The sequence below is a fragment of the Arvicola amphibius genome, chromosome 6 (genome assembly GCF_903992535.2).
Source record: "Arvicola amphibius chromosome 6, mArvAmp1.2, whole genome shotgun sequence".
Classification (NCBI taxonomy): Eukaryota; Metazoa; Chordata; class Mammalia; order Rodentia; family Cricetidae; genus Arvicola; species Arvicola amphibius.
Genome location: NC_052052.2, coordinates 13,846,608 through 13,872,447, shown reverse-complemented (window position 1 = coordinate 13,872,447; position 25,840 = coordinate 13,846,608). Strand labels below are relative to the sequence as shown.

The 25,840-nt window shown below is 47.6% G+C and overlaps 1 protein-coding gene across 4 annotated transcripts; it reads right to left on the bottom strand.

Moving 5' to 3' along the window:
* Window positions 1–1,315: 1,315 nt before the first annotated feature.
* On the bottom strand, window positions 1,316–25,484 carry Otud3 (OTU deubiquitinase 3). 4 transcript variants are annotated; one of them, XM_038334268.1, is made up of 8 exons: window positions 25,163–25,484; window positions 20,367–20,515; window positions 15,861–15,973; window positions 12,300–12,422; window positions 7,998–8,129; window positions 7,451–7,547; window positions 6,700–6,884; window positions 1,316–5,872 (listed from the first exon to the last, which is right to left on the bottom strand). In XM_038334268.1, the coding sequence occupies exons 1-8, from the start codon at window positions 25,378–25,380 to the stop codon at window positions 5,696–5,698; spliced, it is 1,194 nt and encodes a 397-aa protein (XP_038190196.1). In that variant the 5' UTR covers window positions 25,381–25,484; the 3' UTR covers window positions 1,316–5,695. The 4 variants fall into 4 exon arrangements, with proteins under 4 accessions (XP_038190196.1, XP_038190197.1, XP_038190198.1 ...); XM_038334269.1 differs by having other exon boundaries at window positions 25,177–25,279; XM_038334270.1 differs by lacking the exon at window positions 15,861–15,973 and having other exon boundaries at window positions 25,177–25,276.
* Window positions 25,485–25,840: the final 356 nt, after the last annotated feature.

Below are 25,840 nucleotides of genomic sequence, written 5' to 3'. Positions count from 1 at the left end.
ATTGAACATCCTTTGGATATATACCCAAAAGTGGTATTACTGGGTCTTGAGGAAGGTTGTTTCCTGATTTTCTGAGAAATCACTACCCTGATATCCAAAGGGGCTGTACCAATTTGCACTCCCACCAGCAATGCAGGAGTGTTCCCTTTTCCCCACAACCTCCCCAGCATAAGTTGTCATCAGTGTTTTTGATCTTGGCTGTTCTTACAGGTTTAAGATGGAATCTCAGAGTTGTTTTGATTTGCATTTCTCTGATGACTAAGGCCCCGGTTGTTTTCTAAGACTCTGGGAGTCAGTAGGATGGATTCTCTGTTGTTTGGATGGGTGAATAAACTTGTAGATTGAATGTAATTGGCTCCCATAAACTCAGAGGGAGTGGCACTATTAGGAGGTGTGGCTTTGTTGGAGGAAGTGTGTCACTGTGGAAGCAGGCTTTGAGGTCTCATATACGCTTGAGCCATGGTCACTGAAACAGACCACTTACTGTTGCTTTCTGATAAAGATGTAGCCAGCACAATACCTACCTGCAAGCCACTGTACTCCCAGCTGCCATGCTCCCCGCCATGATAATGGGCTGAACCTCTGGAATTGTAAGCGGGCCACACCAATTTATAAGAGTTGCTGTGGTCTCTTCACAGCAATAGAAACCCTGAGACAGAACAGAATACAAACAGAATACCCAAATCCCTCTACCACGGGCTCATCAGAGCAGCTTCAGATAAGGTACAGAGCGTTTCCATCTGCAGAGCCAGAATCCGCGAAGCAGCTGGACCAGTCTCCATCCTCTTCAGCCAAAAGCTCTCAATCTGCATCAGTGTGGTCTAGGAGCACACATTTTCCCAAGCAGGCCAGGCAAAACGGGATCAGAACAGGGCAGTTTATGAATTCTGTTGAGCAAGCCAAGTGTACTGTTTCAGTGCCCTGAGGGGCAGTACAAGAGGAAGCCATGCTGGCGCTGTCCTGTGGAGGTAATTCTCAAGGTGGCACCTGACATGTCAGACATGTTGAGGTCCAGGTAGGTCTTAATCAATGGTCTGCCCGGCCATGAGACAGTCATACTCACCTGCACCCATACTACTTCTGCCAAGTCCCTAATGACTACCAAGCTAGGGATCATAGTCTAAGCACCTCCAACCTCCCACAAAAAGGTCTCAGATAAGGACATTTCCCAGCATGCCTTCTCAGACTCTTTCATTCACTTAAGTGGTGGTCGGATACTGTTGAGAACAATCTGAGCCAAGGATGTAGCTCAGTGGTACAGTGGGTGCCTAGAATACTCTCAGGCAGCAAGTTAACAAAACAAACAGGCCTGGACTTTGCTTTTAAACTAGAATTTATTGGTATACAAAATCCATTTCAAAGACAAAGTGGCACATCTTTGCGGCTTCTATTGCACCAAGTGTTGAAGATCAAAAACACAAAAACATTTGGTTCTTAAAACACTGCAAATAGCCAAGTACAGTACTTTGGTAAATAAAAGATAAAATGAGTCAGATGAACACAAACTGTGAAAGACAGCCTAGGGGGAACGGGCTCCAGACACAGAAAGCAGCTATCTCTCACTTCTACATGCCACAGCTAAGGCAGACTTGCTGAGTCTATGGGTCATGACCCCAAGAAGATCTTAGGTCTCTGTAGCCTGAAGTTAGAACAAGGATAGTGCAATTGGAAAAAGGAGAAGGCAGATACACTGGCCCCCTTTCTAGGGGGACAGACAGACACCAGCATACAGGATGGTGTTGAGACTGGCTCAAGGCTCTTGTCTACTTTTCTCCTCCAAGCTTCGTGAGGGATGCTGGGAAGGTAGCCACCATGGAAAATGAACCCCAAGAACAGGAAGACTTGGAGCCCCACACCAGCAGGGTTTAGGTTTCAACAGAGGGCTGTCGGGGCTCAAACCACAGGCAGAAGGCTGATGAACTTCACTGAGTGCCGTGGTGAAGGAAACAGGGGCCTGCAGGGTGCTCATGGGCAAGGATCTGAGCCAGACCCCCAAAGAGTTCCCCCTGTGCTCAGGACAGGGCACAAGGAATCCTGGACCACAGGTCTGCCCTGCTGATATAAAGTCACCGTGCAATTGTATCCTCTGCACGGCCACCAGCCGTCTCCAGTGACCGTCAGATCAACGTTTCAATTGAGCTAGGAAACAGAGTGACGCTCTAAAAGACAAGACTGAAGACACCGTCAGGCCTTTACCCGGGACACAGGCCAGGCAACCACAGGACGCAGCTCTCTGCCCAGCCTCACACCCTGCGCTCCCACTTAGGACAGAGGCAGGGTGTGTATGGTCCCACTCGGCAGTCAACTTTTAGAAGCTAAATGTGCAGTCTATCTTCAACTCAACTTCGACCCCGGAAACGGCAGGCCTACAAGGATAGGGATGTGCTCCTGGAAAAGCGTCTCTTGGCCTGCTCGGGACAAGACTGGGTGTAGCTACACCAGCCTTTAGAGAAAGGAAGCACACAGCAGGTAAAGGGAAGGACAAGACTGAAGCCCTGCATGGCCTGGGTCTAGAGGTCAGAGGTGAGAAGCTGCCTGTCCACATGGAGCTCAGGAGGGGCTCCATCAAGGCCACAATTCTCAGGAGGCTCCCCCTCTTTCTGCTTCACCCTGCTGGAGTGACTGAGTCCACTCTCTGGGGATTTGGGTTTCCTCTACCCAGATGGATGTCTGAGCTGAACATTTCGGAGGTAAAATAAGGGCACTCTGTGTTGTCCTGGTAAAACCCAGGCAGACAGTAAAGGACTCTGGGAGCAGTCCACTAGCAAAGTCCACCTGACACTACCAGGTAACCCGAGCCACTGTTGCTCCCAGGGAAGCAGGCTATTGTGCATGAGCTACAGAGAGGTTCCCCACTGAGCCCCACTCCAGCTGCCCTGCAAGGTCAGCCCACTTCACTTTCACAATCAAAACAGGGTCAGAAGTGTTTCCAGAGCTCACACAAGAAACTATAGGCAACCCTGGTGGACGTTTAAGACTTTTCTTCCTGCCACAATCCCCGGAGGTAGATGTTCTTGTGAAAACCCAAATGAACATACGTATTCTCAGCATTATATCCTGGTGGGCTCTACTCTCTAGAAGTCTGGGCTGTGCTGTTTTAATTCATCTGCCTCCAGTGCAAAGTGATGCCATTTTTTTTTCTTATTTTAACCTTTAAAAAATTATCCTTAAAATCCAGAAAACCTCGCCAGAGTTTATAAAGCCAGTGAACCTCCATGAAGAACTGTGGCTTTCCTGTGTGCTCACAGTGAGCTACAACAACATTCTCAGGTAGCAGCCGAGGCACAGCCAGAGGCTGACAGGCTTTCTTCCCATGCCAGCTTCCCTGTGAGGACCTGACTGGAGGAACAGTGTTAACCGTTGTCACCCCAAAGCTCAACATTCTGGGCCTCACTTTGGTGCCAAGGAGGTAACCAGCAGGTGCCCACTACAGTGGTGACGCCTACAGATGACCCAGTGGCTCTCACTCAGTGAGGCTGAGAGTCTGAGCTGGTAGCACCCTAAAGCTGGGTGCAGGCTCCCCACTTCCAATAATGGGCACACTGAAGAGATACACCATCTGAAACTGGAAAGTGTGGAGAGAGAAAAAGGAACCTGCTTTGAGGAGACTGCCACTGCAATCCAGAATGCATAGCCACTGCCTTCCAGAAGCAAATGTGAGTCTGTAAACCTCCAGAGCAGCTCTGCCACCCGAGAGGCCCATGCTGTGCTCAGCCAGGCAAACAGCAGCTCCTTGCATGGCCAAGAGGCTGTTGAGAGCTAACCACAGCCTGAGTTTTAAGTGTTGGGGATGGAGCCCAGGGTGTCCCATACAAGTACACCAGGCTGCCACTTCTGACTTCCAACCCTGGGGTTTTGGTAAACAACGCTGACCTGTCTGCAAAGACCTGGTGTGCTGCACCCAGGCAGCACAAAGAAAAGCAGGGAACAAAGCGCTTCCATTTAGATGAGTCCAGCCAACCCACACCCTGTCCCGGGTGGCCCCAGAGAACACTGGCTCCCAGAGCCAGCTCTGCTCCTATCCCTTAGAGCACAGCAGCCACCACCTTCCCTTTTGGGACTGAGACCTGAGTCTCCCAGCTGAGAAGGAAAAAATGCCATGTAGTTTTCAAATCTACAGTCTTACAATGTTCTGTAGGTAGGAAGTAACGCAGAATCCTGGGAGAGATTCCAGGAGACTTCAGGAGTTCCAAACAAAACACAAAGTTCCAAAGGCAAACAAAATGAAAATTAAAGGACAACATTAAACTGAAGAAGTAAACAGCCTGCTGATAAGACAACTGGATGAACCCACAACCTGCCCAGACAGTGTCTATACCTTTTGTAATTTTCCTTTTGCTTCTCTAGTGATAACAAACATGTTATCTTCTGACCCAGCAGACAGCGTTAGTCTGAATAGCAGGTTCCCGGAAGGCAAAGTCATGGCTGTTCGCCCCACACAGGACAGTTTACAGTAAACATTCCGCACCCCTCCCTACTGAAGGTGCTTCAGAACTGAGTCCTGCGAAGGCCTCCGCAGCACAGGTCCTCTCCCCTGCAAGCTCGCACAGCCACAGGCAGCCTCAGCCACTGCTGCACTGTTCCCAGTACTGAAACCCCAAATAACAAAATACAGGACACATGCTGGAAGAGTTTTCTCTATTGGGTAGGCTATGAAACGGGGCCTTTTATTCTAACCCTGGCTAGCCTGGAACTCACTACACAGCCCAGGTTGGCCCCAACTTTGCAGCACTCTTGCCTTGCTTGAGTACTGGGATTCCAAGCTTGAGCCACCATGCCCAGCTATGCCATGGGATTTCATTTCATTTTCACATATTAAGAAAATTTAGTAACCTGTAAGATCAAAAACCCAGTCATTTCGCTATAGGCATCTTCCTGAGTCTAGCATATCAAAAAGAAAAATAACAGTCAAGCATGGAAAACTTTATCCTGCAGACTTCTCCCATAGAAGGAGTCTTTAGAGTCTTCCAAGGAAACGCCTCCCCAGGCTTGCCCTGTGCAGCTGCGGCTCAGCCCTGCACATCAGAGCTCAGAGCCGTCACAGCAGCGCCACCCCATCTCCCGACTGTCCAGAGAAACATCCCAGACTCCACTGTACTGCGCAGCTCCCAGCAAACCCAGGCTCTCCCACAGCCAGGCACACACGCCACATGGCTGGAGTGGGGAGGGCAGCCACACTGAGGTGACACCAGAGACTGGAAGAAGGGAGATGTAGCTGATGTCCCTGACTGCCCTGACATGTACAAGCAACCGGATGAGAAGCCAATCACATCAGCACACTCCTGAGCTGGTGCCAGACCTGCATCCCTGCTTGGAAATGAGAGAGAGAGACCAAGTTGTCACTGTGGGGTTTCTAATGATTGTGCTAAACGACTGAAGATGACGACAGCAAACGCACTGCACACATCACAGAAGAGCCTAGGGTTACCACGTTCTGATACACGGGGCAAATAAAGCCTCCCTCCAAAGACTCCTCTGCCCCATAACCCACCTATGAGTCCGTACTTTCTCTGTGTCCCAGAAAGCGGATGGCTCCACCATACTGTCACACAACAACACAATGGCAAAGCTCAGGACAGATGAGGCAGCTCGAAGGGCACTGGCTCCCGTGGGCTCCTGTGTGGGCACTGTCGGAAGACACCTGGCCGGGACACCTAGTCTGCAGCGCTCATCCTCCAGCTCTCAGGGCTGAGTGTCAGATGTTCAGAGCAGCAAAGGTCTTCACCAAGGTAACCTGCGTGTTCATATCTGCTTCGCTTCTGTTAGTGTCCCTCTGGCTGTTCCTGCTCTCCAGGGCTTTGTGGCGGTGCCTCTCCTCCTGTCGTTTCTTCTTCTCCAGTCGCTGTTGCTCCCTCCGCTGCTTGTTTGTAACCTGGAAGAGCCATGTGGGTCACTGGTGCTGTGAGACTATGGGCTGACTGAGCACAAGGCCCAGAATGCTTTTAGCAAGAACAGAGAAAACCAGCCTGAGAGACCAAAATAATTTCTTTTTCATTACTGTTAAAATATACTTTAAAATGTATGTTTCCTTCCTGAAGCATCAAGTAAAATCAATCCTCTTCATAAAACAATCCAAATACCCACTAAGACAGTGCCCCAAGTCCAGCCACTGACGACAATTTGCAGGAGCCTGGAGATGCTTCTCCATCACTTAAGACTCTAGATAATGGCAATAAAGTTCCCAGACTGTCAGAGCGCTGCAGACTAGGTGTCCCAGCATCATTTTCTGCTCATTAGGTAGAAGTCTAGCTCAAAACATCTGCCTTTAAGATGAGTTTCAAACTGGGCAAACTAATGATGCTGTCCACTTGTGGGAGTCGGGGCAGGGATGGAGGGGTACACCCAACAGGCTAGCAAGAGCCTGAGCGGATCCTGAGAGACATGCCCTCCGTGCCACCTGGGACAGTATGCAAGAAAACAACGCAAAGCACAAAGGCTCACACACAAAGACACCTGTACCCCTGACAGTCACAGGGGATGGGAAAAGGCAGCTATGCATCTGGACAGAGGGCGATCAACTGTTGTGACTGTTGGACAAGCAAAGTCTTCATTCTGCATCTTATGTTTCTATGGACCCCACCCTCAGAAGCTCTACAAGAACTACTTTCACACATCTAGAATAATGCACACCAGGATGAAAATCAGCTTCCCACCCGGCCATAGAACCCACAGTGCCCCTGCCTCCCGACAGCGCCATACCTTTGGGATCTGGCTTTTATTTGCTTTGTTTCCTTCGCTAGGTCTGGTCCGAGCCTTACTATTTTCTGTCTGGCCTTCACTTCCACCCTGATTTCCGGTGAGTCTGGAGCTGCTGCCTGCCTCCTCGAATGAAGGGTCACACTGTTTTGACACTCGGTCACTAGCCTCAAGGTTCTCCTCTGTATCTGCCAAAGAAAGGCATTTTGTTAAAACCAAGAACCCAACAATTACACAAAATAATTGCAGTTACGTGACTGCAAGATCACCAGGGTCCCCAGATCCCTGACATTTACAAAGCCAGGTTCCTCGAGATGGTCAGGAGGCTGCAGGAAGCATTTGAAGCCTCTAGCTGGCTCCAAGGTTCACAGTCCCTTCTGCCAGCAGCATGTTTCTTAGATGAACTTTTAAAGAGAATTTTTAGGGATAAAGCATTCATTTATATCCCAAATCTAGAAACAAAACATGACCTAACCTTATACTGTCCAATACTAGGCCAGAGCCACACATGGCTACTAAGATTTAAACTTATTAATTCACTTAAAATTCAGGCCTAACCCCACCCCGCACATGCGTACCCACCACACTGCGCTGCACAAACACGAGGCAGTGCTGCTCGCAGCCCTCGCAGTGCTCGAAGGGGACAGAGGGATAGTGTGGACACTAAAGCAATCATGGAGACTGTGGACACCTGCTTGAGGGAGCCACCGCATGACACTTGAAGCTTATTTACAAGTCTGAACTGTGGACTTACTGTTTCCTTTCCCCTGGGTCATCTGAAGTACGGCCATTATTGCAGATTCAATATTGTAATTTTCAGCTTCCAGGTTCTGGACTATTAAGTTAAAATCCTATTGAAGAAGCAGATAGACACTTAAGAGTCTAGACGCGTCACGCTTGCGAGCTCTGCTTCAGCAGCCTGATACACACAAACACGACAGAGGAACTGAGGAGGCTCCAAGACCACGTCCATCAAGAAACAAATTTCAAACAAAGCCATCAAATGCAGTAGCCATTCCAATGAATTTATAAATAAATTCTCTTTATAAAGCTAAACTCAGGAAAGATTAAACACACCCCTTGGGATTCTGAGCATTGATGGGTGAAATCCAGCAAACAAGGGAAATGAATTAGCAGCTCTCCATTCTCTTGGGCCTCTGGCAGGCCAGCTCTAGCATGGCAGCACCTGCTATGCAGCGTGGCTGGGGGAAGGATACTGACTGAGCATCCATCTGTGAGGCATGGGGGGGGAAATACTGACTGAGCATCCATCTGTGAGGCATGGGGGGGGGAATACTAACTGAGCATCCAGTTGCATTGCCAACTTTCTGGACAGCATCTTCCACTTCATCTTTCGGGCCATCTTCAAAGTCCACCCCTTTTGTCTTGATCTTTCCTTTTTTATTTGCTTCATCTTGATGAAGCATCTGAAACTAAAGCACAGCACAGGAAATTCCCCTCTGCTCTCTAACACAGCTCGAATCACAAACCACCCAAACACAGGAAGAATTTGAAAAACAAGCTGGCAAGAATAGTAGTGACTAGATTCACCCACACTGAGAGTCTGGGACAGCCCTGCATACAGAGCAGAGAAACTACCCAGGAAGAGCAGCAGCGAGGCACCCACGGTATTTGGACGGCAGTACTGGGCAGTGACAGCCGAGTCTGGCAGCACACGGCTGCCTCTGCTTTTGAACATAGAAGAGGGTCCCCGTGCTCATACCTGCTGAGCTGCTGAACCTATAGTGCTAGCCTTGAAACACAGTATCCACCTCTCACCTGGTCACAGATGTTCTCCGATTATCAGCAAGCTCGGGGGCACATGGCACTGGTGACTCAACACACCCGAGGGGCATGCCACACTCAGAGCCAATCCACACGCTCAGGTAATAAGGTTCACTTGGGGCCCAAGAGGATTCTATGACAAGTCAGAAAACCAAGCCTCTCTACCCCCTTTGACTACATGGCCACCATCTCCTTCTGCCTCCCGAGAACAGAGAGAGATGGGCAATGAGCACAGACATTTCTGCACTTGGCACTAAAACTGTCAGCAGAGCTCAGCCCTAAGCAGCATATCTGGGAGCCTCTCCACATAAAGCTACCTATTAAGAGACCTTTGCCCCTGGCATGAGTGTCCTTTAATACATTCAAAGCCCAGGAAGTCAGCCAAGAAATACGTAAGATGTAGGTTAATAGGAAAAGCATCTACAGTGGTGACCGACTGGAAAAAGCTAAAGGTCTCACAGCATGAGAGTGAACAACCTCTGCACACCCTCAGATGACGCCTTCACTGTCGTGAGCACAGCGAGGGCTTTCATGGCCACCATCACTTCAGAGGTAACTACTGCCACAGATAAAGCAATGAGAACCCCACTACTTAGACAAGATAATTCTGTGCCTGAAAAACAACCAACCAGGAAAATCCACAACAGCAACAGTCCAAAATATCCTGATAAACCATATATTTGGTAAAAATCCAGTAGCTAGACTCTATAAAGAACTTTTAAAACTAAAAAACAAAATGATTGCCAACTTTGTTTAAAAAAAATAGAGAAAGAAACATGTGTCTGTCTCTCTACCTCCTGTCTGCCTGTTGGGACATGGCTTTGTCACAGTGGCCTCGGTCAAGCGGCATTTTGTTGTTGTTGTTGTTTGTTTTTTGTTTTGGTTTGGTTTTTTGAGACAGGGTTTCTCTGCAGTTTTGGAACCTTGTAGACCAGGCTGGCCTTGAACTCACAGAGAGGCCTGCCTCTGCCTCCCAAGTGCTGGGATTAAAGGTGTGCACCACCACCCAGCCAAACGCTTTTTTATAAGTTGCCTTGGTCATGGTCTTTTATCACAGCACTAGAAAAGTATCCAAGACAGTGTGATACAGCCACACAGTTGAATGCCATTGAAAAGTACTGACACACGCTACAACATGGCTGACTTTCAAAAACACTATGCTAAGTGAAAAAGGCCGGGCAGCAAAGGTCAAATACATGGTTCCATTCACAGCAATGTCCAGAAGCAGGCTGACATAAGACTTTCTTTTGGGAGGACGGTTTTGGAACCAACAGAAGACATGGTCACGGAAGCCTGGGGTGTTCTAGCAGCAACAGATGCTACACGTAAAGTGACTCACCTCACAGTAGGTGGCTTTATCTCAGTGTTTAAGAGAGAGAATTCTACAGGATCTCTGGGTGGGCCAAGGTTTCATCCAATGACAACCAGTTAGGATATATGAACAAATCCACTTTTTGTTTGTTTGCTGTGTTTTCATTTTTGAGACAGGGTTTCTCTGTGTAATAGTTCTGGCTATCCTGGATCTAGCTCTGTAGACCAGGCTGGCCTGGAATCACAGAGATCTGCCTATCTCTGCCTCCTGAGTGCTGGGGTTAAAGGTGTGCACCAGCACTGCAGGCAAGATCCACAGCAAGCTCTATCCAAAGAATACACCCCCAGAGTTCACATCAGTCAACAAAGCTCACCAGGTCCTGGCTAGGACCACTTAAGTCATACAGATGGCAATTTTTCCTCAATCTAGTAAGATTCCAATTAAGGATCCAGGAATATAATTTAGTTGGTAGAATAGTTGTCCAGCATATACAAACCCATGAGTTCAATCATTGGCAAAGCATAGAATAAGCATGGGGCACATGTCTATAATTTGAGCTCTTGGGAGGGAGAAGCAGGGGAATCAGAAGCTCATATCCTCAGCTATACACAAAATTCAAGGTTAGCCTGGGCTACATGAGACCCCTGTCTCAAAAAAAAAAAAAAAAGGCAGGAGGCTGAACAGTTAGGAACACTGACTGCTCTTCCAGAGAACCCAGGTTCAATTCCCAGCACTGCATGAAGGCTCACAAGCATCTGTTAACTCCATCTGTTAACTCCAGCTCCGTGACATACAATGCCTTCTTTTGGCTTCCAAGGGCACCTGGCATGCACATGGTACAGAGACAAACACTCAGCAAACACCTACACATACAGAATAGAAACAAACAAACAGGAAGAGGTGAGAGGAGCCAGAGAGATGGCTTAGCAGGTTCATAATGTGCACAATGGGTGGTTCACAACTGTTAACTACAGCTCCATACGGGCTGACACTCTCTTCTGAACACCTCTGGCACATGCACTCCCACACACATGCACTCAACACACACATGCACTCACACAGACATACATACAACACATAATTGAAGATAAATAAAGAAGATCCAATTTTTCAAAAAGCAAGTCATTTTTAAAAAGCAAAACATAGGAAATAATAAAAAAAAAATCAGTAAGTAAAAAACTGTCCCAGCTTTTACACCAAACTTGTACTAATTAAAAGAGCAGGGCATCAACACGCACACAGTAGAGCAGACCCAAACAGCCAAACAGAGACACAAACACATACGAGGCTGAGTGTGTGCAGCAAACTGAACCAGGAAGGAAACATGTAGACTGCAAAGATGGCTGGCTGCAGTTAGGTCAGCACGAAAGTCATAGAGCTGATCCATTGCCTCAGGCCTTCAAGAATATAAATTCCAAATGGAACCAAACAAAAACCCACACAAGTTCAGAATCCAAAACAGAACTTGCCTCAAAAGGAGAGATGGTCTCCTCTGCCTTCTGTGTGTGCACACAGGCATGCAAACCATATACTCATCTGCACATAAACCATACACTCTCACACAGATGAAACAAAGGTATCCAGATAATATAATCTCATCCATCCTTGAAGCTCTAAGTGACTAACAAAAATCTACTGAGAAGGGAACAAAAAATTTGCATCCACACAGCTACTTTTTTTTTTTTTTTTCATTTTGTTTTGCTTTTTGAGACAGGGTTTCTCTGAAGCTTTGGACTCCATCCTGGAACTCGCTCTGTAGACCAGGTTGGCCTCCCGAGTGCTGGAATTAAAGGTGCCAGGCTACGTAGCTACATATATATATATATATATATATATATATATATATATATATATATATATTTATTTAACCCTTGTGTAGTTTCCAAATTTCAGAACAGACTATTAAACATAAAATTAATTTAAAAATTCGGATTGTGTGCCGGGCGGTGGTGGCGCACGCGTTTAATCCCAGCACTCGGGAGGCAGAGACAGGCGGATCTCTGAGTTCGAGGCCAGCCTGGTCTACAAGAGCTAGTTCCAGGACAGGCTCTAGAAACTACAGGGAAACCCTGTCTCGAAAAACCAAAAAAAAAAAAAAAAAAAAAAATCGGATTGTGTATACATCTAACTACAGGTGCCTACTGAAGGAAGGTAAAGGGATAACAAGCATCTCTCACTTCACTAAAAACTAAGAAATACATTAGTTTTTTACATTTATGTGTATGTGCACACGTGCCATGACCTCGTGTATGTGTGTGTCTGAAGACATCTTGTGAGAGCTGGTTCTTTTCTCCCACCATGTGGATTCCTAGAATCAAATCCAAGTTGTCAGGCTAGGCAGTCAGTGCTTTTGCCGGCTGAAATATTTTAACATTCGGAGCCACAGTTCTCTGACAGCAACTTCTCGATAACCTGCATAAGCTGATAAGCTGTTGTAGCTGGTCCCTGGTGCTCTGGACCTGCTTCCTACAGGTCTGAAAGCAGAAGGAACCAGGGCTTCACTCACATCGGTCTGGAGGTGTGCTGGCGCTTCTGAGTTGTCATTGATCCTCCGAACACTGTCATAGTGCTCACCGTAGCGGTAGGCGATATGCAGCTCCCTCACACTGCTCTTGTCCGTACCACGAATCTGCAGACACAAGAGAGGATCTGGAAGTGTGAGCCTGTGGGGACTCTGGCTAGGACATGCCACCAGTCTCTGAGCTCTCTCCCTTGCAGGCTTCCATGTGTCTATGTGACATTTGCCTATATAGCAAGTGAATCTGCGGAATGACTAACCAGCCAGGGGCAGGCCTGCAGTGAAGTCAGGTAAAACTAAACACCTGGCCTCTCAGTGCACAGGTTCCTCCCAATGGGAAGACCCTGAAGCAGAGCCAGCTTTGTTGAGCCCAAAGCTCAAACAGATTGAGGATTACCATTGGAAAAAAAAAGAAGTAAAATGTCAAGTATACAGTTTCTAGATCCTCTGGAAGACCTTAAAAAACACTACAAACCGGGCTTGAACATGGCTTGATAGCTATAATAACTTCACCTCCTTTTCCAATCACACATGAAACTTACAGGCAGCAACAGTCTCAAAACCTGCCACTTGCACCAGTTCTAAGACAAAATTCCATAGAGTAAATCTGCACTAGCTCATCACACAGCCCTGGGCACTGGCCACACTGCCCTGTGTACACTGAGCAACCCTGGGTACTGGCCACAGGGTGTTACATCCCAGCAATGCTTTGGGATACAACAAGAACTGATTCCCTAAAATCATGCAAAAAAAAAAAAAAAAAAAAAAAGCATACAAAACTTTAAGTGCTGGGCTGGGTAGATTACCTCCAAAACACCCATAAAACAGACACTAAAATAATTCTGATTCTGCCTCTAGGTAACTGTTGTTTCTTTTTCTATATTTTTGTTTTGTTTTTGTTTTTTGCTTTTCAAGACAGTGTTTCACTATGTAGCTCTGGCTGTCCTGGAATGCTGTAGACCAGGCTGGCCTCGAACTCACAGAGATCCGCCTGCCTCTGCTTCCCAAGTGTTGGGGTTAAAGGTGTGTGCCACTACCATCTGGCCTGTTCGTCCTTTAAAATTCTAAAACATCAGCCCTCCTTATTTTCACTAGAAGTGCCAAGCAATCTGAGATGATCATTAACTTAAACAATATTCAAGATCCAAAAACAGCAAGTCAGCTGAAATGATGGTGGTGGCACACACCTTTAATCCCAGCATTTAGGAGGCAGAGGCAGGTAATCTCTGAGCTTGGGGCCAACCCGGTCTACAGGAAACAAACAAACAAACAAAAAACCCCACAAAACCTGCAAGTCATGGAACAGGAGGAATCACACAGATCCTGTGTAGGAAGTGCAGCAGCTTCTCTAGCAGAATGTCTAGGTCTGGAGACAGCGAGTCTAGATGGACGTGGGACACAGCAGCGGCACCACTGTCTCCCGGAAAGGACACTGACAGAGGAAATTTTCACTTTGTCTTCACATGACAAACTTCCTAAATCATCTACAGATTTAGTAGCAACATATGAACATTATGAAAAGAAAACCAACTGGAAAAGTCACCATGTACATACTCACATCTCGCAGGCCTATCACTGGCTACATAATACACAGAAACCGCTCACAGGCGTGCACAGCGATGCAGGAACAATGTAGGTTTCGGTATCCATGTTACTGAGTCTGAGCTGACTCATCATTAATGCAAGAGCTCAGAACAGTGACTGTACTGTCAGGCAGGGTAGAGCCAATGGGACAAATTTGCTTTAAGTATATACTTCCATTGTTTTACAAGTCAGAAACCAGAATGCAACAGAAGTAGATTTGAAAAAAAAAATATAAGAATTGGGGCAATGAAGAAACATAACAGTTACCGTCAGGAAAAGCAGCGGACAGCTACCTCGCTGACATGGGTTCTCCTTCTCCACCAGGCTCCGCACACCATACACTCAAGTGCCCTGACAACGCCACTGGCGGTGAACACTAACAAACACCTGGAACTGGAGGGGCGCCTGTGTTCTTGGCCAGCAGCTCACTCTTAAGAGCACCCACTGAACACAGGGTCCTCTCCCTGCCATCCCGACATCTGGCAACACTGGACCAAAGACATGGATCCCGTGTCCTTCCTGCTCACTGCATCCTGAGGCAGATGTTCTCACCAGCCCTGCATGCAGCATCTACGTCACTCCATCTTGTGTGACTCTGTTAAAATGACACGGTAGCAGATACGAAAGGCTGAAGACTTCCATTTATGTGACAGAAAAGCAAGACGATAAGGAAACATGAATCAGAAGCTACCAGAGGCTGGGAAAGCAATAGTGGGCGGTGACTGCACAGGGCAGGCACTAACTTCTTGGTAGAGTGGAGCTACTCCATATGTTGATGGTGGCATAACATGTACATCAAAACATGGAACTATAAACCAGAAAACGGTGATGTGCAACTTATATTTCTAAACACTGGACCCTCTTTTTAAAAGAGTACAAGCCATTACTCAGGGGGTTATAAAGGGGTGCATGCAGGCAGAACACGAAAAAAAATGCCATTCCCTTTAAGAGAGTAACGCATGCAGGTGCATGCGAGCATGTGTGTGATGAGTGAAAATTCATGTATGTGTGGTTAAAATGTAAAAACAGTGTGATATGCACCCTCCCCCAATCACATGCCCAATGTGGGGTGAACGGCAGGACACACACTAAAGATGCTAACAGTCCTAATTCCAGTCAGGGTGACTCTGGTGACTCTCACCCACCTGCAGGGGTTTTTCTGAATTTCCCAGTTCTTCTTCAATTATACATTTTAACTTCCTAATAAAAAAGTTCAAGATGGTGACACAGAGCAGAGGGGCAGAGCTTGTGCTCAGAGTCTGAAGCTGTGCCAGACACGAAGCCCTGTGAGTTCAGAGGGTGAATAAGGAAGTGGGGTGAACACTCAGTCAGAAACCTCTCATCGCCTGGGCTCTGGGATGCTCGGTCTGACGGACTGAGAGACGAGGTTAACGCAGGAGACAGAGAAACAGAAGGAGCTGAATGGACAGATACTTCACAGTGGAGGGCTGTGTGGCTTAACTGTCTCAGCCTGGAGCAAATGTTTGTTATAAAATCCTTATTGTAGGAAAAATCAAAACACAAACATAGCTGAATAAAAACAGCAGTCTACTGGTCAGAAAACACTCAGTAGTCATTCTGGCAGACATAGTCATTATAACAGATCTGATGACACTTCTCTATTCCTAAACACACACACAAACTGCAGGGGAACAGGTACACTTCAAAACTACACTTTGTGTGTACTACACATTTTATACTACGATAGCTTAACAAAATTATGTGAAGCATTTCCACATTAGGTTCTGCCCCTGCATCACCACTTGGCTGACTGCTGAGCAGTATCCCCAGGATCACAAAATGCTTCTCTCTCACACTGCAGACTCCATTTGACCCAGCATGGAGGTTAGTTCCAAATCACAAGATTCCTGACTTTGGTTTGCTCACGGTCCAAGCTATTCTTAGGAGTTCAGCATCACAGGTCAAGCCCATCATCTTAAGGACATTCCTAAATAGGTGACCTACCTGCCACAAAGGGGCATTAAGCTGATGGATCACCACATTCAACTGATGGTTTCTTGCAAAGGCTACAATTGCATCATTGCCAGCAAAAGTACCAGGCTTTGCCAAACTGGCCACTGCATGGAAACAGGAAAGAAAAATGAAGTCTTTACGATGGAAAATGCAAATGCAAACATGGTTGGTATTTATGTAGCTGCAAGCAGTGAGAAGCACGAACACACATCTGTAAAGGCCACTGACCGTCAGTCTAGGGAGTCAGAGGTAAACAATATGCAGACTGTACTCGGAGGTGCTCGTCATCAGAGAAGGATCTGCTGATTAATTCCTTCAGAAATGCTGCATTCTTCCAATCTGCATGGCTGCATGACAGACACGGTGTATACACAATGAGCATGGCAGCAGCTCACACTAATGGATGCTACACGCATGTGCCAAGCAGTGCCGGTAATTTCTCAGAAATCCTCACTTTTAATCACTAGAGCAGTGCCTAGAAGGATGATCACACTCGCCACTAGAGAGATGAATGGGGGCGGGGGGGGGGGGGAAGACAGCAAATAATGGCCAAGGTCACAGAGCCTGAACTTGGTGGGCTAAGCTTTCATCCCAGCAGCTGACTTCACAGCCCTGGCTTGTGGCCACTGTCACTCTGCCCTGAAGAAAACTATGATCAGAATAATATGGACAATGGTGACAACCAGGTGCTTCAGGAGAGGGCTGATCTGGCCTTTACTCCAGGCTCCCACAAAGTATCTGCCAATCTTTTGGACTTTCCAAAGGAGAAGGCGAGTCTGTCTTTCATGATGGACCCTAGACTATAGCTGCTAACAGACTATACAGCAGCTACATGCTACCACAAAAGAAACAGCGAAACAAAACCAAAAACAAACAAACAAACAACCCAAAAAACCAAAAACAAATAAAAAATCAAACAAACAAATCTGGACTGACGCTGGAACAAGCTTCCCTGTTGACAGTACTCTGTGTACAGTCACACAGAAATGCTAAGAGCATAAAACTTCCTGAAGACAAGGAAGCACTGTGTTTGGAACCTTCTGAGACCCGACTGTGCTGGACTGAGTTTTCCCTTTGGCTAACTTTAGTTGCTCCCTTCCCCCACAGAACCACTGCCATCAGGGCAGCTCCTGTGAATGTGGGGAAATCTGAACGTGTAGTTAGTGTCAGAGATGAGAGAAACCCTGCACAGCTATGCTCTCATACCCGAGCTTCATGTCAGAAACGTAAAGGTGTGTGTGCACACGCGTGCACAGCGAGGGGGTAGAGGATAAGCTACTAGGCTGAGACTACTAAACTGGAGCTCCAAAGTCAATGGATGATATTCCAAACAACAAGAGAGACTATGGACTCTTCTGTATGACAGGAACCTGGACTGCAGAGATACAGGGAGAAAAAGGAGACAGGAGAGAAATTAAAAATCACAGACCATGAAGGGCTATAAAGCACAGGTTCAGCCCCACAACAGTGGGGACTAGCAACAGATTTTGGAGGAAAACAAAGTTGGTTCACAACTCTGTGATCTAGAACAGACTGTATATCAAGAGGGCCATAGAGCCAAACCACACAGCACCAAGGGTACCCGTGAAGTGGCGTTCTAGTTTCTCTCTGTTGCTGTGACAAACACCACGACTAAAGTGACCTGGAGGAGGGAACGCTGATTCCATCTTACACTTCCAGGTCAGTCTATTACTCAAAGAACCTGTAGACAGGCACAGAAAAAAGCTGCTTGCTGGTTTGTCTCTGGTTTATAAACCTATGTTTATCTGGCTTTCTCAGGCAGCTCAGGACTACCAGTCTAGGCATGGTGCCACCCACTGAGGGCTAGGTCCTCCTACATCAGTTATAACAATCAAGACAAGCCCCAACAGACATGTCCACAGGCGAATTTGATCTAGGCAATTAACTAAGGTTCCAGGTGACTCTGGGTTATGTCAAGTTGACAGCAAAAACTAACCAATGGTGTTACGAGCACTGGCTGCTTGCTCTTCTGGAAGTCCTGAGGCCAATTCTCAGCAGCCACATGGTGGCTCACAACCATCTATAATAGCATCTGATGTCCTCTCTATCACGCAGGCATATATGCATAGCACCCATGAACAAAATATGAATAAAATTTTTTAAAAATTGAAAAAAAAAGAAGAGCAAACAGAAGTCAGAAAAAATAGCCATCCCCATGGGGATAACAAATAAACTAACGAACACAGGTGGTAAGAGGAAGAGGCAGCTGCTGAGGAAAAGGTCCAAGAGATAACGGAACACAGGTGGTAAGAGGGGACAGGGAGATGAGGACCCAGGTCTTGTACAGATGGGGAGAGGTGGTGCGGAGTCTACACAGCCACATCTAGGTGAGATAATCCTGAAGACAGAGCCAAGTGCCAGGGTCACTAGGTCCTCACCAGTAAGTGAGACATTCACTTATTAAAGCAGCAAATCCTATATGAATACCTCCAAATGTCAGGTATGGCTGGGAACTGGAACAAAGTCATAACAGCTCATCCCTGAGAAACTTCCAGAATACTAACAGAGACAGACAGTCAAAACTGGTAACTGGTCAAGAGAGATGAAACTAGCATGAAGACTCCCTGCTAGTTTTCATTTCTGCTCTGGCAGTCAAAGCCGTTGTCACCTCTTCGATGCTCACACTTTTATGCATCAGCACTCAGTCGTGCAGTGACATTTCACGAGAACACCTTCCCACTGCACAGCTAAAGTGACATCACTCTGGTGACAGGATCTGAGTTCCCTGTCCCGATACACTGTTACACCCCAAATCCACCACAGGACCCTTCCTAAAGATGCTCAAGTGGAATTCAGAGCACAAAGTTCATCATAGTTAACACTGAAAAGTGCCAAGATTCTTTAATATTTTCTATGCAGGCTGGCTTCTGACTCCTGATCCTCCTGCCTCAGCCTCCTGAGTGCTGTAACAAGTGTGCACCAGCACATCCAGCAACATGCCTCATTTTAAACACACAGTTTCAAAATCTGCCACCAGCACCACCACATCTATAAAATGCTAACTCTGAAACAGTCTGCTTGAAATGTGACCCCAGGAAGAGAGCCACCAGAATACAGTAACAGGTACAGACTACCCCCTCACCCATTACACACCCCAGACTCAATGGGCCCATTCCCGGTTAGGACACTTAACAGTGTCCCAGATATGCCCCTCCCTTTGTCCTCCAAGCTTAGAGCTATTCTTTTGTTTGTTTGTTTTGTTTTTGTTTTTTGAGACAGGGTTTCTCTGAAGCTTTGGAGCCTGTCCTGGAACTAGCTCTTGTAGACCAGGCTGGCCTAGAACGCACAGATCCACCTGCCTCTGCCTCCTGAGTGCTGGGATTAAAGGCATGCACCACCACCAGTTTAGAGCTATTCTTAAGCAGGACCTTCAGAACGGCCCTGGTCTCCTCACTGGAGTGAACTGTTCCACCAACTGCTCTGGGACTGGCCCTTCACATCTCTCAGAACTGCAACACAGAGAGCCTCCTCACCGGCCTCTCTCCTAGGCTTGCTCTCCTCCATTCTCAATGGGGACCCCACTGTCATCAAAACAGAGACCATGCCGCCTCATCCTGCTAAGACACAGATGTTAGCCTTGTGCTGGAGATACTGTTTGTAGGTGAGGATGAGCACGGAGAACACTTGCTTACCATGCAAGAGGTGGTGAGTTTTACCCCTGGACCCCATAAACTGGGTGTGGTGGCATGTGTAACACTTGGGAGGATCAAAGGTCAAGCCACAAGCACACCCAACACTAAGTTCCTAACACATTCATGTTTTATAGACACCCTTTCAAAAAGTGTGAGTGGGTGGGCACATTTAGGTTTTTGGTGAGATGTTAATGGGCTTGCTGATTTCTTTTTTCTAGTTATAAATACATGGTTATTTAAAAATAAAAACAAAACTTCAGGAGACAATTAAAGCTATCGACAGCCCCGTCATCCCCAGACAGCTAATTTAAGAATTTAATTTTGTTATCTAAGTTAATCTTCATAGGAAAAAAAATCCCGTCAGTGAGGTGCTTTATTATCTCCTTTTTATGAAAGCGTAAAGAGCAAGAAAGAACCACCATGACTGCTAGCGTCTTCCCCAGCCTCCGTCATCTCCCTGCATGGAGTTTAAAAAGTGGACTCTGTACCTGTACGCTCTTAGAGCTTACTCCCCATCCCACTGGTAGAAGGTCACAAACAAAGTCTCTGGTCAATTATCATCACCCCCTTTTCCTTTTCTTCAGGGGTGGTGGTGCTGAGTAAGGATCAAGTCCTGTGAGGTAAGCACTCTACCCCAGCCAAACCCAAGCCACCAAGTGCCAGCACTTTTAGTCAAGGTGACACACAGCTAAATCTAGATTCCCAGCTGCAGAGCGTGGGCTATTCACAGAATATGCAAACAAGTTTGCTGAGTAAATGAATGGCGTAATTTACATAAGCAAACTTGGCAGTGGGGGTGGGGTGCTGGTGGCTCCTGAAGGACCCAGGGTCTCAGTGAACCTACCATGCTTCTCAAAAGGAATGTCGTCTTCCACGAAGGGCTCAAAATCTTCACGCTGCCTTATCATGTAGTCAACGGTCTCTTGTCGGTGCTTGAGATGGTTCCGAGAATGACCCTCCAATTGATCACCCAAAGCTCTGAACAGGCAATTGCTGTCAAAACAGAGATGCTGCTGGTCAAGGCCTTTCAAAACTGCACTTAGCTCACCTAATGCAGGACGTCTCCCGCCTGACTCCTGAGGAAAGGAGACACCGCATTTCAGCAGATCCCCCATGTGACAGCAAATAAGGATTCCCATCCCGCTTACCAGCTGGCAGGCTCAAAACAAATATTAAATTACTCAGGGCCTCAGTTGGCTCAATGGTGTAGCTGATAACCAGGATGAAGACCTCAAAAACCACTCCAGGCCTAAGGTCTAAAACTCCCAGACCCCTTTCCAAACTGACGTCACAACTACCGATACCTTCACTAAAAGCACCCAGCTAGGCCATCTCTCATTCAGTACTCAAAAAACAGCAGTTTGTCAAGCTGGTCAAACAAACTAAGCTCTGCACCAGGTCCGGGAGCTAAGAACAGAGTTGTGAAGGCCGAGGAGGGAGCACCTGGACACACACGGTTACCAGGGAAAGATAGGACCCACTGTCAGCTCGCCCTGCCACCAGGGAACAGCGATGCCATTGCTAAGCATCTTTATTTTCTAAAATTCAAATGCAGTAACAGGGCTAGCAGGACGGTTAGTGGGTAAATGTTGGGCCCAAGATGCAGAGCTGGGCAACCCTGGTCTAGCCATGACTCTCCCAACATTAATACCAAAATATTAGCCATAGTTTACCACATTTAAACTAATGTTTTAAAGTATTAGTTTAAAAGTGCTAGTAATATACTTTTTATCTGGCATACTCTGAGCCCACTAACAAGTCAAAAACACTGCAGTGGCTTGCTTTGCTGATGAGGTTATAAGGCAGCGACACGGGAAGCATAACAAACACTATAGTTCCCTTAGGGAGCCAAGCAAACCCTGCCGACACCAGTGAGAACAAACCATGACCCTAAAGGCCTCCGGAGACCGGCTGTTTTCCTGAGTTCACGCTCTCACGACTGCAGGGCAGCTGGGCCGCTCAGTGCCCCCACTATGGACACCTGGGGTCATTCTGTACCGCAAGAAATGTCCTGCTCACTGCCATCCTTGGGAACATCCTTAGCCTCTGCCTACCAGATGCCAGGACCACACTACCTCCCTCCTCACCAGCTGTGACAACCAACAATGTCTCCAGATAGTCCCAGTTGTCCCCTGGGAGGCAAAACCATCCCTATTTGAGAACCACTGTGCTTTAGGGATACACAGATTTAAGGTCCTGCATTTGAGTTCAGAAAAACAACCAATTACAGAATGCTACAAGGAACACACCTATAGCAAGTCGCCATCTTAGGCCATCCAAACTGTAATAATGCCAGAAGAGAAACAGCAGAAATGCATAACTACTTTTTTATATTAGCAAATGTTACTATATTTTAACCTAATACTACTCAATAACAAATATTAATGCATAAAAAATCTGTGAGTCAGGTGATGGTAGTAGTATATGCCTTTAATTCTAGGAGATAAAGGCAGTTGGATCTCTGAGTCTGAGGCCAGCCTGGTCTACACAAAAGTTCCAGGATAAGCCGGGCGGTGGTGGCGCACGCCTTTAATCCCAGCACTCGGGAGGCAGAGGCAGGCGGATCTCTGTGAGTTCGAGGCCAGCCTGGTCTACAAGAGCTAGTTCCAGGACAGGCTCTAAAAAAGCTTCAGAGAAACCTTGTCTCGAAAAACCAAAAAAAAAAAAAAAAAGTTCCAGGATAGCCTAGGATATACAGAGAAACCTTGTCTTGCAGAAAACAGAAAAAAGAAAAGAAAAGAAGGAAGGAAGGAAGGAAGGAAGGAAGGAAAGACCTTTCCATTCATTACAGTGATGAATGACAGCAGAGCCAGGCCAGGTGGTGGTGGCGCACACCTTTAATCCCAGCATGCAGGAGGCAAAAGCAGGCAGATCTCTGTGAGTTCCAGGTCAGCCTGGTCTACAGGGCAAGTTTCAGGACAGGCTCCAAAGCTACACAAAGAAACCCTGTCTCGAAAAACCGAAAAGAAATAAAAATAAAAAAGCAGCAGAGTCAGCCCGTCATCAAATGTCACCCAAGCAAAGACCTGTTTATGGCAGGCTGGTTTCATAAAGCTACCTAACGCTGCCAAAGAACACATTGGGAAGTAAGCTAGCATCTGCCCCGCACTTCCCTGCACTACCACCATTAAACTGCATCCCCATTCCGCTGCACAACTGACAGGGCTATCAGATACTGTGCGCTCCAGGACTTCCATGCGGTGCTCATCCGGGAACGCTCTTTGGCAAACTCATGGTGTTCCTTCTTGAATGAGTCAAGCATGGCTTCTTCTAAGAGGCATCTTGAATGTGGAAAGTCACTATTTGCTGGCTGAGTTAAGAAAGGGTCTTCCCCGACACTTCAAGGCACGTTAGGCACTTCCTTCTTAATAGTATCTCTATGATCGGTTACTAAGAATATATAAAACCACTTTCCCCATAACAACTGTTTCCCAAGTGAATTAAATCCTTGAGACTTTTTCAGGATGTCCATAAATTCAAGACAAAGACCTTTATCTTCTTCATTCTCATCTCTCATAAATTTACAGTGTTTCCAAGAGGCTACCATCTCGCTGGGCATGGTGGCCCACACATTTAATCCCAACACTTGAGAGGCAAAAGAACTGGATCTCTATGAGTTCGAGGCTAGTCTGGTCTAGTAGTGAGTTTCAGGACAGCCAGGGCTACATAGAAAAACCCTGACTCAAAGAGAGAAAGGCGGGGGAAGGGGTGGGGGCTACTATTTCAAAGCATGGGTGGCTAATGAGTGGAGGTCTGTGCACTTCTGTAAATACTGAGCTATGGCTCAAACAGCATTCGTGCGTGTTTATTCTTTATTAAAGCTTAAGAATACAAAGTTGCTCAACAGACCAAAATATAAGTGGCCTACTGTTACACGTCTCTCCACTGGGAACCCTTCTTCTTTATCTCGGTCATCTACCTGTTTCCAGCTCTCCACTCAAGCAAAGTATGAGGATTAACTGGAGAAGTCTGCTCTCATAGGGGAAGGAAAAGTAAATCCTCCCAAAGTTGCCCAGAACCTCATGGAAGCCCTGGTGTCTCTCACTGTGGACTTTGATTGCTGGTCACGCGCAACTGTGAAGTATCTATTTCTCCAGCATGTTTCTTTGACATAGAGAAGCCATGCTGTCTGCCAAATACAATCCAACCATTTGCAGGACAACCCCATCTGAGTCCACTGCATTCCACTGAAGTTTCTTGTTTGGTTTGTTTTTTGAGACCAGGTTTATATAGATGAGGCTGGCCTCAAATTCAGAGATCTCCCTTCCTCTGCCTCCCCAGCATCGGGATTAAAGGCCTGCGTCACCATATCAGGCTTCAGCTGCTGCTTTGATGTCTACAGCAGTGTCTGTGCTTCTGCTGGAGCTAGGAGGCCTCCCTTGATACTTTTTAGCCCTTCATTCAAGAATTTAAAAAAGTGCCAGGTGGTGGTGCACTAATCCCAGCACTCAGGAGGCAGAGGCAGGGGGATCTCTGTGAGTTCAAGACCAGCCTGGTCTACAGAGCGAGTTCCAGGACAACCAGGGTTACAGGGAGAAACCATGTCTCGGGGGAGAAAAATGTCCTAAATGCCTTCTATGACCCAGGAACTTCTCTAAGTGGTGGCTGAATGCAATTAAGTTCTAATTGCAACTTAAGCAGAAACACCTAGCAGGAAGGTGTGCCCAACTCTCTGAACAGAGCAAAATCAGATTCGCCTGAAGCTCTGAAGGTAGGAAAGACAAATGAGGCGAGGTGATTAAGTCTTGATCAGTATACTTCAGCGCAGTATGAAATGAAAACACTTTCCGCGGTGGACGGAGGTGCGCACCTTTAATTCCAGCAGGCCGCGGTAACTTTATATGCAACCTGGTCTACACAGGGAGTTCCAGGCCAGCCAAGATAGTGAGAAAGAAAAGAAAAAGAAAAATAGAAGAGAGGAAGAAAAGAAGTACTTTCTTTAGTACTCTTTCTCCCGCAATTTCGAAGGTTATGGAAGCTTCTTTGGTTTTCTTTCTTTTTGACGTCCTCTCACTCTTACAGTCTAAGCTGGCCTCAACCTCATAGCAACCCCGCTGCCACCACATCTGGCTTATGCTCCTTAGCTACACCCACGCTTTCCGCAGCTCAACCTGACCACTCACGGAGAAAACACTAATAGTGCCTCTTGCAACAACACACGGGGCAATCAGGTTCCTTGTACCTGCTAACCCTTCTCTCCCAGTCTCTTTACCCTTTTCCTTCTCTCTCCCCACGCTCCTGGAACCACGTACCCTTTCTATTAAGTCCTTCCTCCGTTCCCTCTTTCCAGCTGCCAGTAGTGTTATCGGGTTACCCGAGAAACAGCTGGCCCGCGATACTCAAGCAATGGGTTAAGTCCTTTTGCTTAGGGAACCCAAGGCGTACAAAGATGCCTCCAGCTCTCTGCCCTCGTTACCCCAGTGCAGAAGAGAGCGAGGACGCCTAGGAGGCCCGGCATGACACCGAGCGGGACCTAGGAGCCCTCCCATTCGGCTTCCTGACAGGTGCACCTCGAGGTCACCTCTCAGACCGGCCCCAGGTTCTGGGGCACCTGCTGCAGCGTTCCACCAGGCCCGGTCCCTGCTTCCCTCACAGCGACCGATCCCCAGCGTCACCTCCCACACTCCCGGCCCGCCTCACCCGTCCCCCGGCACCTCCCGCAGTTTCAGCCCCAGGGCCTGCAGCTGGTTGGCGAAGCTCACGAACTCTTCCTCGCAGCCGCTGCCGCCGGGCTCGGGCCGGTTCCGCCGCTCTTTGGCCAGAGCCCGGCGCGCCGCCCGCTCGTCCCGCTTGCGCTCCGCCTCGGCTCTGCGGCCGCCGCTGCCCGGCCGGCTCCTCGCCGCCTGCTTTCGGGACATGGCTGCGGCACACGGCCCGCAGCGGAAGGAACCGGAGCCGCAGAGCGCGGGGCCCCGCAGCCTCAGCCGGCTACCCGGCCGAGAGATGCAGTGGGACAGCTCCCCGCGACGGCGACACGGCCACTGCGCCGGCGCGGTCGCCTGGCACCCGGGTCACGTGGTTGTAGTCCCGCCCCCTGGACGGATGGGCCTGCAGGCACCATAGAGAGAGCGCTAGGAGAGCTAGAGAAGCACCTCTTCTGCCCCCTAGTGGTAGGTAGTGTTCAGTGAGGAGCAGGCAGGACCAGATGAGGAAGGTCAAGGACAGACTGAGGATGTCAGAAGAGTCAAATCTGAAAAAGAAGGAAATGGAGACACGTGACATGGGAAGATACTTGTCTGGAATGGGCAAATTCGAGTTCTATTACAACCGCCCGTGCAGGCATGCGGGCGTGCACAAATCGAGCCTACAGTGCTTGCT